At 34.4% G+C, this 13,786-nt stretch overlaps 1 protein-coding gene across 1 annotated transcript; it reads right to left on the bottom strand.

Moving 5' to 3' along the window:
* Positions 1-4,809: 4,809 nt before the first annotated feature.
* Positions 4,810-5,832, bottom strand: LOC110921590. The gene is made up of 2 exons (XM_022165940.2): positions 5,134-5,832; positions 4,810-4,950 (listed from the first exon to the last, which is right to left on the bottom strand). Exons 1-2 carry the CDS (start codon positions 5,645-5,647, stop codon positions 4,856-4,858), a joined length of 609 nt encoding a protein of 202 aa, XP_022021632.1. The 5' UTR covers positions 5,648-5,832; the 3' UTR covers positions 4,810-4,855.
* Positions 5,833-13,786: the final 7,954 nt, after the last annotated feature.

Here is a 13,786-nt window from a genome sequence, read left to right as displayed (position 1 = left end):
GTTCAGGTCGAAACGGTACGCGTCTAAATGGTTTAAGTCGAAACGGTCCAAACGATTCGAGTCGAAAGAGTACGGGTTGACGGTTTGGATTAAAAACCCGTTCAAGTTTAAAAAGTATGGATGGAAACGGTGCGGATTGAAAAGACACGGTGTGACACCCCAGGAAAACCAGCAAACGATATAACTTACCTAGCTTTAACTTATCTAGCTTTCTCAGTGAGTGCGTACCAAATTTCGGGACGAAATTTCTTTTTAGTTGGGGATACTGTGAGAACTCGTAATCCGAACCTACCTTTGGGTAACGTTACGTGCTTACGTGAACTTTGTTAACTGAATGAGTGAATGAATGTTACGTTTTATTATACGTGAATGTATGTATGTTATGGCCTAAACGCACAACTGAACCGAACCGCACAACCATCCATCGAACGCACAAGGCCTTGGGCCGTATTGCTAGCACTCGGACCCATGGGGCAGCCCAAGTTTGGGTTCGGCCCACCCCCTTTAACCGATTAACACATGGAGTGTTGCACCTATCGCACATTGTTACCAAAACACACAAACCCTAGCTACCTCTTTCTCTCCTCTAAAACGTGACGGCAAGCATCCCCCTTTCTCTCGAAGATCGCCCCTCGAGTCGGATCACCTTCTACCTTTCGGTTAGTGATTCATTACTTGTAACTTGTAATGCTTGATACTTGATACTGTAGTTGCTATAACTTTGAGTGATGATTCTGTTTATGTGCAATTGGATTCTATCAAATCGCATATATATGATTGACACGTTGATGTTCATGAAACTGATTTATATGTGCCTTTAATAAATTATGATCGGTAATTGTGTAATGTAAATGGAAATCAGCTTGTATATGTGTTGGAGTATAGTCATGTTAATCGGATTGTATGTTAAGTTGTAATCGGTTCACATGTATATTTGATGTTCATACGGATTAGACTGCATGATCTAGGATTAGAATCAAACAAGTATCAGTCGGCTGCTATGGGGTCTCGTATGAATGATTTGGTTGTTTCGGCATGATAGATTGTATGATAGCCTGGAAATCCGATTGTTTGCTCATGGTGATGATTATTATTCGTGTTTGTTATATTAGGGCTCATATGAATTTCTTGATAGAAGCCCTTGTTTGATCGATAATTGATGGGTTGGGAAAACTGTTAGTGTTGATTGATGTTCATAAAAATAGGAAACTTGGTAATTGATTTCAAGATAATAGTTGTGTAACCGATTTTCATAATAACCGGATAATAAAACTAGTCGCACAAGACATCTTGGTCGCACAAGATGTCTTCAGTCGCACAAGAGGTTATGTTGGGCCGAGTATACATGTTGGGCTGATTTAGTTGCATCGCACAAGTGATAGGGTCGTATACTATTGGGCTGGGTAACATAGCTGATCGCACAAGATATTTGGGCCGGGTGTGGTGTGAGTCGCACAATCCAAACTAGTCGCACAAGTGGTTCAGTCGCACAAGGTCATTCGGGTCACACAAGACGTGTGGGCCCGAATGCCTGGGCCGCACATGGTTGTGTTTAATGTCTTGACTGTTATGTGTTACGTGTAATGATCTGGCATGTTAGTCGAATATCTTGGAATGTAAACTTGTAATATGAACCCGTGAACTTGCTAAACATCTAATATGTGTCACTTGATGAGTACATGTAGTGCAATGTGATAATTGTGTGAAAGTAAGACATATGTTACTGTTGGACTTCATGAACGACTGTTGCAACTTATATGATGATGTATGTAAATTACTTGTGCAATGTGAATGTAGAATACGTGATTCATGTGTATACGGAACTGATAGTTATCGGTAATCACTTTAGGATATGGTTGATCAACGTGAAACAAAGTGATAAAACATACCGAGCACATCTCAGGTGAGTTCATTGCATTTTCTCAAGCATGCGTCCCGGTGGTTTGGGACAACTGGTAAACATTTGGAAGGGAAACATTGGGTAAACAACTTAATCGGTTTTGGGTTATTGCCTGGAGGGCAATGGGGGTAATTAGTTGATAGCGCTATTAGGTGGGAAACCTCACACCGGGCCGTAAGGACGGGCGTGAACTAATTATCTGGATAGGGCTATGGTTGTTAGAGGCACACTCCTCGGATACATATGGGCACACTCCCTAGGGTATCTAACGATGGCAACATAGCAAACGGTCGTTAAGGGGTACCCACTCCCCGGATACACATGGGCACACTCCCTAGGGTATCTAACATGAGCAACATCGTAACGCAACATCGAATCGCATTAACATACATCTGGTAACTCAACACGTTAACAAAACCTTGAACTCACCAGCGTAGTCTGACACACTTGTTTGCATGCTTGTAGGTCATTAACGTTTGGAACATGGACTTGCTATATGGGAGTGCTGGAGTGGTCATGGATCGAGACTTTTGGATTGACTTATAAACGAAACACGGATTTGATTATTATCATGAAACTATTGCTAAACGATTTATTACATGCTTCCGCTATACAACATTGTGGGATTCGATATCATGTTTGACATTTTCAATTGGTAATTAATGGTATGTTTTATTAAGTATTTATCATTGGTTCAATGTGATTGGTGGCTCGAACTCTGATGCGTAACACGCCTCGCGGGACTCCCGCAGGTGGAATTTTGGGAGTGTTACACACGGATCGAGACGGTTCGGATTAAAACGGTATGGGTGGAAACGGTTCAGATCGAAACGGTATAGGTTGAAATTGTGTGGGGCAAAACGGTGCAAGTCGAAACGGTCGAAAATTCCAATGAATTTACTTTAATTCCTTCCCCTATGGGAAGGAATATGGATTACTTTAGTTAAAAGAATTTGAAGGAATTCATGCCAAATTTCAATTCCAATTCCATTGTGAACCAAACACTTGAAGATTGGAATTGAGATTCTAATTCAAACAAATTATTTGAACCAAACATCTTAAGAGATGGAATTCAGATTCTAATTGGTTTATGTAAGTATCTTTATCATTATCCGTAGAAGTTACGATTTTATTAGATTTTGTTGCTTGATATCATTATTGCCACCCACCGCCACTTCCGTTGCCAGCAACCACCGGCGACGACCGCCATCATCGCCACCGCCCCCACCCATAATCCCCGCCATCGACCACCACCACTCATCACCGATTTTATTCCTTCGTCCTCTTGTCAACCAAACAATACACGGTAATAATTTATTTCATTCCCACATGACAAACAAACAACACATGGAATGGTAACAATCCATTACGTTCATTCGTCCATACTATTAGTCCATTTCATTCCATCGTTCATTCCATTACCACAACCAAACAACCCTTAGATTTTACGAAAGTAGTTGTGAAAAGTTGAAAAGAAAATTCAGATATGAAGATAATAATGTGTACGTTTTTAATAGAAACCAAAATACCAAAACAGCGAAAAAAGAAAGAATGTATATATATATATATATATATATATATATAGGGTTAACATAAATTGAAAACTCGTCTAAGTTGTGAGAATTGTAAGAACTCAACTTTACAAAAGGTTTTGTTTTCAAATTTTTTAACCAAAAATCATAAAAAAAAAAACTTTACAAAAAGAAAAAAATTAAGGTTTTTACAACGCCGTAAAAAGGCTGGAAACACGGCTCTGATTTTTCTTTTCTTTTACATCTATGTTTGTAATATTTTCAGTTATGTGTGTGTAAAATTGGTGGCAAAACTCGCACAAGAAATTAGAATTCGAGGGACTTTTCTCTTGATTCAAAATACATAACAAAGTTTATCATTATTAGAAGGTATAATTCGATTAGATTTCTTTTGAAATTTTTATTGTAGTTTTATAAATAGTTGATTAATAGTCCATCATTCCTTACACAGTTTTGATTATTTAAAAATTGACTAATGAGTGAAATTAAAGAAACAAACGTATATCTCCAACTAAAAACTACATGTGGATTATTTTATTTTATTTATCTTAAGATGCTAAGTTACTTAAGTAAACCACCTAGTTTTATACATATATATATATATATATATATATATTAAAGTGAAAAATACAATATCCCTTAATGTACAAGACGTACGATATTGTGAAATCGCACTTTATAAAAAAGCATGTTCGAAATCGCATGTTGATATTTTTGATAAAATCGCATGTTGGCTTTTTTGTAGCAATTTCGCATGTTGGTAAATATGATGAAATCGCATGTTGGTATATAAAGCAATTTCGCATGTTGGTTTTCCAGCACAAATCGCATGTTCAAAAGTGAATTCGCACCAGATCGGACGGCTGAGATGATCGCGTACATATTGTACGATAAGGGCCATTGTACGTTAACCTAACCCTATATATATATATATATATATATATATATATATATATATATATATAGGGTAGGGATCCTAAGAGAAGTCCACCCTATATAAGAAACTTGAGAAACCTTCTGGACCACACATTTTTCCTAAGCTTTTCGTAATATACACATATCTATAGTTTAAAATTGACTGTTTACATATGTGTATAATTCAAGATTTGACAATATGCATATATGTATATGGTCAATTTTAAACTATACATATGTGTATATTACGAAAAGCTTAGGGAAAATATGTGGCACAGAATGCTTCTCAAGTTTCTTAATTAGCCTAGTGTTTCTCACATGTTCCTAACTCTCTCTCTCTCTCTCTCTCTCTATATATATATATATATATGTATTTTAATTTAACTTATTATGTCTCAAGTAAAGCTTTAAGAGTTGTGTTGTGCCGTTCAAAAAAGAAAATGAGCTGTTTTAGTATCTTACGTCTGTGTATTATCCACACAAAAAAATTGGTAGGACAAAGTTCCAGTTATCGGCATGAAAGAAGTTGAAGTGGTATCATCTTGTCTTCATCTTTTTGTTTCATCAACTCTTTATGCCTTACTGCAATCTCATAAGCCATCCCTGGAAGATCGCAAAAGAATGTTGGTAATTTGGTATCACACACACACTCACACAAACATACTCCGCTACTAGAAAACTAGAGAAAAATTTAGGACAAAAAGAAATTCGTCAGAAAAAAATATCCTAAGAAACCTTTTCTGACAAAATTTTACAATGCTAAGAAATGTACAAAACTGAACTTACAATAGTTTCTGCTCAGGATTGCTAAATGGAGTATGGTAGATTTATCATCTCTTTGCAGAAAGATTCTCAAGTCTGGTCCTTGAATTCTTCTTGTTACTTCATCATGTAAGTACTTAAATATCTTGGTCTTCCCATGGCGCACTGCATAGAATAACGCAGGCTCTCCATTCTTGTTAATTACACTGAGCAACATAGGAGCCCTGCGTAGCATTTCCCTTGCAGCACCAACTGTCTTGTTGTTAGTGCCGGTCTCATGGAGGATGGTACTTCCGCTCTTGTTTTGCCAAGTAAGTTTGTGAGAATCTTCTGCAGGAACCATGTTAAGGAGGGATAATACGAGGTCGTTTTTCTTGTGGTAAGTAGCAATATGGAGCACAGTGTCTTCGTGTATTGTAACAGTATGCAATGGACCCTTGGGAATGCCTGCGCATATGTCAAGCACTTTGGCATCGTCCTTCTTCATCAGAGCTTCAAATAGATCTTTGTTGATCTGCAAGTCTTCAGAATCGTCCATTGATATTTGTGTGTATGTGTTTGTGTTTTATGTTCTTGGTCTTGCAATGTCTAGTGCATATACTTATAGACACTTAAGGTTGTGACAAAGAGCCTAGAGTGAGTTATAAGAAAGCCTAGTATGAATGTATATGATACTACACTTGTAGCATTACATGGAATCTACTTGTCTTCCAATGTTGTATCAAGCATAGAATCCCAAACTACTTATTATATAAGATTCTAAAAGGGCCCATATGTGGTGGCCAACACGGGTAACTAAAGAAGAAACATGATTGATGCATGGAATAAAGCTAGCAAAACATGCATCAATCTTTGCTTGGTTACATAATCAATCTAAACAGCTATTCACATGATATTCTGATAGTGATCCCATTAGACTTAAATGATTGAATCCTTGTATGACAAGACACATTTTTATAATAAGTTAAAATGTTAAAAGTTGAACATGTGATTCACAAAAAAAGTTAGTATACCATATAAATGCCAAAGCAAAAAGAAAAGGCTTTCACCCTTCTGAAGTACTCTTATTCAATAGAAAACATTTGCTAAGGATTTATCAATAACACTACTAGAAAACAGATTTCTTTTACTACAAAAATTAAGACAAATATCCCACAACTTAATTTTGGTGACCGGTTTCTCACAAATTTCCGACAAATATTAAAAATAAAAAATTTTCCCAAAATTTTTCAAACCTATACTTGTGGCAATTCTTTCGCAAAGTTAACCGTGTTACCAACAATGTTCCCATAAAGCATTGTTTTTTTTTATTTATTAACTTTTATTATTATTATTATTAGTTAGTACAATTTGTAAAACTAAAAAAAAACCAAAACCGTGGAAATTTGTACCAACCTGCCACAATTTTCCCACAAATTTTTATTATATATTTATCAATTTTTGTTAATTGTTAGTACAATAAAATAAGCATATTAAAAAGCTAGAAAAATAAAAAATGTGTGGCAAGGTTGTCACATTTTGCTACATTTTTCCGCAAAACATTTTTTATTTGATAACTAATGTTATTTGTTTATAAGATAAAATAAGCAATTTTCAAACTATAAAATGACATGTTTTCTCACAAATACAACAAAAAAAATAAGTAGAAGTGTAAAGATGATATGTGACACTCCTTTTGTTTTCTCAAAAATACAAAAAAAAATCCAGTACAAAAAAATATAGCACAAAACATTTATACAAAACATATAGCACAAAACATCTAGTACAAAAACTCTAGCACAAAAAAATCCAACAAAAAGATTCAGCCAAAAAAAAAAATTAACACAAAAATGTAGTACAAAAATCCAGTACAAAAAAATTATATACAACTTAGAAATACAACACATTTTTGTAGGTTTTTTAGTTGTCATATTTTATATAACAATATGTACTCAAATTAAAGATAAAATGACGTTCGATTTTATGATGATTTTTTATAAAAAATAATGTCGTATAAAGAAGTTATGAACGTTTAAAAAATGGGGGTATAATATGCATGTGACTTACATGTGGAGAGAGAAAGTTAATAAATAAGATTTTCCAAAATATCCTTACACTCCTCTTTTTTCCTACATATCATCTTAACCATTGATTTGAAAAACAAAAGGTTAAATTTTACAAAATATCCTTACACTCCTTTTTTTTCCTACATATCATTTTAACCATTGATTTGAAAAACAAAAGGTTAAAATTTTTTCTCATCCTAGTTACGCAAAATAAACTTTTTATTTGATCATATCCCATTCTTATGAAATGTGAATGGTATTCGATTTTTAATATATTTTCTAGATTTCAGTTTCACCCTTTTTTTTTACTTTAATATGCTTTAAATTATTTTTTAATATGTTTCCGTTATCGTTTATTATTATTAAAATAATTAACATGATGGTGTTTTTGTCCTCAACGTTCTAGTGTAAATTTTACTAAAACAAAAATCATATTCAAAGTAAAGTATTTTTTGGAATAGTTGGCAATAGCGAGTTTTGGTACAAAGAGTCGAACCAATACCAAGATCGAATATCGTATTATCGGAACGAGTAATGTTTTTTGTTTTTTTGTTTTACAATAAATGTAAAACATATGTAGATATGCTTTTGGTCATATCACGAATTTACTTTGCTTTATTTTCTCTTTCGGTTGCTGTACTGAGTATCTGTACTGTACCGGTACCCTAACATCCCTCACGACAAGATTTGTCACACCCCCAAAATACTACATGCGGAGTCCACCGCGAGGCGTGCGACGTACCAGGATCTAGCCACTAATCACATAGAACTAACAGTAGGATAATAAACACAAGTTCTTATTCAATAAGAAAAGTGCATTTCAAACGTTCAAAATCAAACAAATATTCGTTCAACAGAAGCATAAATTATTGTTCAAACAATTCAACATTATTTTGATTAGAAACATAAGTAAACGTTAGATGTTTTCGTAAATGACACGACCCATGACGACACCGGCTTCCCAGACTGCAAGTTCCATTCCATGATGCATCTGACGACCTGCAAGCATGCAGAAAAGTGTGTCAACATAAAGTTAGCGAATTCACAGTTTTGTTTAACAAAAATCATGTAAGTGTTTAGTTTAAAGACATGTTACGAATAATAAACTCTGTACCGATTGACTGTTTGTTTTTGGTGCCCTCATCAATGTCTATAATCATTGATCAAAGTGCTTAAGGTCATTAGTTTACGCCTGTCCTCCCAGGTACGGTGTGAGGTTTGTCAGGCCTAATAGCGCTATCAACTAATAATTCGCTGCCTCCCAGACAACTAGCTCGGTATGTAAGAAGGGACTTTCATGATAGAGTTCGAGTTTATTAACCAACATCGAAATTAAACCAATACATTTAGAAGTATTCCTCCCAAGAATATTAGTTTGCGTAAGTACATTAGATTCTTTAGTTGATCACAAGTGCGGATCAATTAACAACGTATTTAAGTTCGGACATTGTTATAGATCACAAGTGCGGATCAATTAAAAACTTACATGTGCGGACTTGTTTTTAAAACAGTATGTGCGGACTCCTTAAGATCACTACAAGTGCGAACATGTTGAAAAGTAACAAGTGCGGCCATGTAAAGGGGCTTATAAGTGCGGACACCTCTACACTTTTATAAGTGCGGACAACTAATTTCTTTAACAAATACGGATATATAATCAAGTGCGGACTACTTTGTAACTTCACAAAGTCTGACAAATCAGAAAATCCATTCTTCAAGGTTTCCACGAATAGAAACCCCCAGATGTACAAAAATCAACAATGTCAGGAATCATATCAATCAATCTAACAGTGTTATCATACCACAACATCAACCTATCATTACACAAACATTCAGTCTAAACAATTACATATTCATTGGCATAATCAATTACACACACAATCAATTGTTTGGATCATCTAGGGTTTGTATGAATCAAAAGAACATGACTAACAACGTATCATATAATCATAAAAACTTACCTTTGATTAAATCTAGATGGATTGAAGATCAAAGATTGATATGTGTGAACTTCTGTAACCAAGGATGATTGAAGAAGAATTGGAGATTGTTAGAGAGTGATAGAAACTGTCATACAGTGAAATTATGGGGAGTTTAGGGTTTTGAGTGGTTATAAAAGTTTTACAATTATTCTAAACACCCCCTAATTACGCAACTTTCACACCAAGGCACCCAACTCATGAAATTTACATTTAAAACACATAATTCACATTGACCATGTAAGCCGTCCGTTTATAATTAATCGTGTTAGTCACCAACGTTCGAGAGTTGTCATATGTGTGTTCCGGTAATTCCCTGAATTACCAACGTAGACTCATTTAACTAACCCTAGTTAAATGCGGTGCTATGAATGTATGATTAAATTAACTATGGTTCGGTTAAAGTAGTAACTTAAAGTGAGCATAACTCACTCAATACTTAGTCTTTTTCACCCATTCTTCTTCTCAAGCACTTGGATCGACCTAAGGAACATTTCCACATGTTTTCCATATAAAACCAAGGTCTGGAATGTCACCAAATAGGCTCCAAAGTGGACTGAAGTTCCTGTTTTTACTTAAACTTTGTTAATCTTAGTTGAACTTGAGTTTATCTCATCTCAAACCCATGTCCTTATGCTCATAATCAATTGAATGGTTAGTTGGGCTTAAAAACAAGGATGAGACAAGTAAAATCAAAGGTTAAAACCTCAAAAACATTCTGTTTTAGTTAGGGTTTTAACCACAAGTAGTGTTCAAGCTTGAAGCTTGGTGTATGTATGATTGTAGGATTAGCTTGGGCTATCCTTCATAAAAATCCACTCGCTACTTAATGTTTTTCCATAGATTAGTTATCCATTTTCCTTTCTTATTTGTAAGTTCATGACCCTTCTTGTTGTTTCTAACAACAAGTGTAGTGGTGAACAATAGAGGTACCTAAATGGAAGACTTGATTCTTCCTACCTCATGTATGAATTATATGACACAAAGAGGTACCTAAATAGAGACTTTAATCTCCTACCTCATGCTTAACCTATAGGACTTTGTAATCTCTATATAATAATCATAATGTTATCCATATAATCTATAATAATTATCCAAGTAACTAGACCTTGATGATAACTTATTGGTTATTTGTCAAGTGTAAGTTGCATCATCTTTGACCATGCACTTGTTACGATTCTAATGGACCTTTGAATCCATGAAAACACACAAACTCTTTTGAGTTTCGATAGTGTCAAGAACAAGTGTTATGTGTACAAGATGATTATTTTCACACATGTCTATTTTTCATGTACTTTAAACTCCAAATTCTTAGACCGAATGTAACCATCTCTTAAAACTCCAAATCGAACATATTCAACTTTCTAGTCTCAACAACTTCGTCACATTGGATAATCGGAAAGCACATGCAATTTTGTGAGTATACTCGAACCCATTTTTACTTTTAAACACTTTTGGGTGCAACAAGTATTCCTTTATAAACACACGAACACTTGAAACTATTTGAATCACTCTCTATCCATGTTAAACATGATACTATATGATGCTTGTTAATCTCGTATGTTATGTAAACTTTTCGTGTCTATATGCTTATTAACTTCGTACAAGCCTACCTTAACAATTATAGCGCTATAGGAGTAATGCACCGCCTACGAGTCTTGGAGTATTGTTAAGTTAAACGTGTTACCTCCCGTTATTCTTCGGGATAGGCTATTTTAACGCATTGGATTCTTGGGTTTGAACATATACTTGACACCGTTTCAACATACTAGTAACTTGCATATTGTGATTTATGTTGGATACGAGCCGTTAGACTATTTTAAAACTATTTTTATGCTATGTATCAAACTTGTATACTCGCCAACTTTTTGTTGATCATATTTTAATACATGTTGCAGATTCGATAGACAAGATGATGCTAAGTGAAGAAACAAGACTTAAGTGGACTCAGAAACACACTTAGATTAAACTATTTTGTTGTTGTATATTCGAAACAATGTTGTTTATGTTGATTTCTTGTATTACACTTTAGCAATTTATGAAATTCAATTTAATTTATACTGTTACATAGTGTTATGATGTTTTGAGCAATTTGTTCATCTCATCCCAATGTTTCCGTCATCGGTTGGGGTGTGACACTAATCCTCACCGGTAATCAACCAAGTGCTCTCATTTCATTTATCGACTGTCTTCATGAAGAATTTGCCATCAAAGATCTTGGAGAACTCAACTACTTCCTTGGACTGGAGGTTACCAACACAGAAAACAGATTATTCTTAAATCAATCCAAATATACTTACGATATCCTAACACGTGCAAAGATGTTGGATGCTAAACCAGCTCCAACACCTTTAAGCGTGAATGTTTCTTTTGTGTCTACAGGTGACTCCTTCTCGGATGCTACTCATTATCGGTGAATTGTAAGGGGCCCTCCAGTACTTGATGATCACCAGGCCTGACATCGCGTATGCTGTAAATCAAGTCAGTCAATTTTTGCATGCGCCAACCATTACTCACTATCAGGAGGTTAAAAGAATTATTCGTTATCTTAAAGGCACCCTTGCATTTGGTCGACACTACAGTCGTCCCAATCACACATCTTTATTGGGCTACTCCGACGCTGACTGGGCCAGATGTTTAGAAACACGCCGGTCAACTTATGGATATTCTATATTTTTAGGGGGGCAATCTCATCTCTTGGAGTGCCAAAAAGCAACCTACTGTTACTCGCTCAAGTGGTGAATCTGAGTATAGGGCCATGGCTAACACTGCTGCAGAAATGGTTTGGATCACCCACCTTCTTCATGAACTTCACTCCCTACCGGCAGACTGTCCAACAATTCTGTGTGACCATCAAAGTGCTTTGTTTCTCATGCAAAATCCAGTTTCTCATAAATGTGCTAAACATATTGATCTTAATTATCACTTTTTACGAGAACTTGTTGTTGCTTCAGAGAAGTTAGTTACAAAATTTGTTCCAACCAAGCTTCAAGTGGCGGACATCTTTACCAAAAGTCTTTCCAAACCTCAGTTCATCATCTTTCGTCAGATTCTTCGGATTGGACCGTCACCGTTTCGCTTGCAGGGGGATATTAGATAACTATACATAACTAGTGTACCTTATTATAATTTGTATTTATTCTTTGGCCCTTATTCATGTCTATATATTGTAACAATCTCTTTAGTTCTATTCATTCAATTATCATGTTATAATACTTTGGAAAAAAAAAAAAGAAAGATAACATCATCCTTCAATATATGAATAAAAGTGTACGTCAAGAATTTATTCATGTTTATTATTTACTTTTGTCATATTTACTAATTTACTTTTTGCCTTTTTGTGAAACACATGTTGTCCACATTCCTCTCTTTAAATCGTCATTTGCTTTATGATGAATCCTCGTATTATAGTAGAAAACAGATCAAAATAAAAGGTGTATATATTATATGTTGTAGTGTTTTAATTCAATTAATTTGTAATTTCCATTCAATGTACATTTATAATTAAGCTATAATGACTTAATTAATGAATTGGTGGCGTATGTTTATTAATAAAGCAAATTTAAGACTCTATCAAACAAAGTATATTAGATTTTTTTAAGACAACTGTTTTTTAATTTCGTTGTTAAGTTATATATGAGATTTGAACCAAGACTTCCAAACATAGGTGTTTCTAAAGACTTTTCTTTTATCAAAAAGAACACCAACCAAATTGATAATAAATTAAATTAGATAAATGTGTTGATATGTGGGGAGTATGTATGTTGGAGTTTAAAAAAACCTAGTTAGTTACCATTGTCCAATGTAGTACCTTGCTACGAGGGATTTGTTTTTGTTTGACATAAAATGAAGCTCCGTTGCCTATAAAAAAAAAGGGTTATAATTGTCGGTTTATTTAGTAGCCGTGACAAATGTCATTTAGGCCATTTAACATTAGATATAGCACGCGCGCTAGGCCCGTTGTATGGCCAATAAATATACAAGTCTGTATTATTTTTGTTTAACTGATTTGCTTTTTAACTTCTGAAACGGATACCGAAAATACACTCAGTTTGATAAATTTGATATCGGTACCGATACTATTCATTCATTTATATTTTTATTAGTGTTCATTCACTTCTCTTTTTAATATTTATATTTATATTACCTGTTATCGTTATGTAATTTGCCCTGATAATTGGAATGAAACAAAATTTTCAAAAAAAAAAAAAAAATTATATTACTGATCATTCACTTCTCTTTTTAATATACAGGAGAATTATTTTTCTATCAGAGTTAGGGGAGTGGGGGTGGTATCACTTGCAAAAATTCCATAACTCACAAACATCCAATCTAGTTCCGCCATGTAATCAACCACTATTCTATCACTCACAAGTTTTTTTTAGTGGCGGTGGTCATCACTAGTGATGGAATTCTATCACTCACAACTTTTTTTTTTAAATTAGAAATTAACAATAAAACACTAAAATTAAAAATTTTATTAAAATTAGAGTTAAATGCCATTTTAGTCCATGTGGTTTGGGCTACTTTGCCAGTTTAGTCCAAAGGTTTCATTTTTAACCTGTGGGTCCAAAAAGGTTTCACACTTACCATTTTAGTCCACTGGGTTAACTTCATCTATTTTTTCTGTAAACGAGAAGGCTAATTTGGTCA

This window comes from Helianthus annuus, chromosome 17 (genome assembly GCF_002127325.2).
Source record: "Helianthus annuus cultivar XRQ/B chromosome 17, HanXRQr2.0-SUNRISE, whole genome shotgun sequence".
NCBI classification, from domain to species: domain Eukaryota; kingdom Viridiplantae; phylum Streptophyta; class Magnoliopsida; order Asterales; family Asteraceae; genus Helianthus; species Helianthus annuus.
This window is presented reverse-complemented; position numbering and strand designations above follow the sequence as displayed.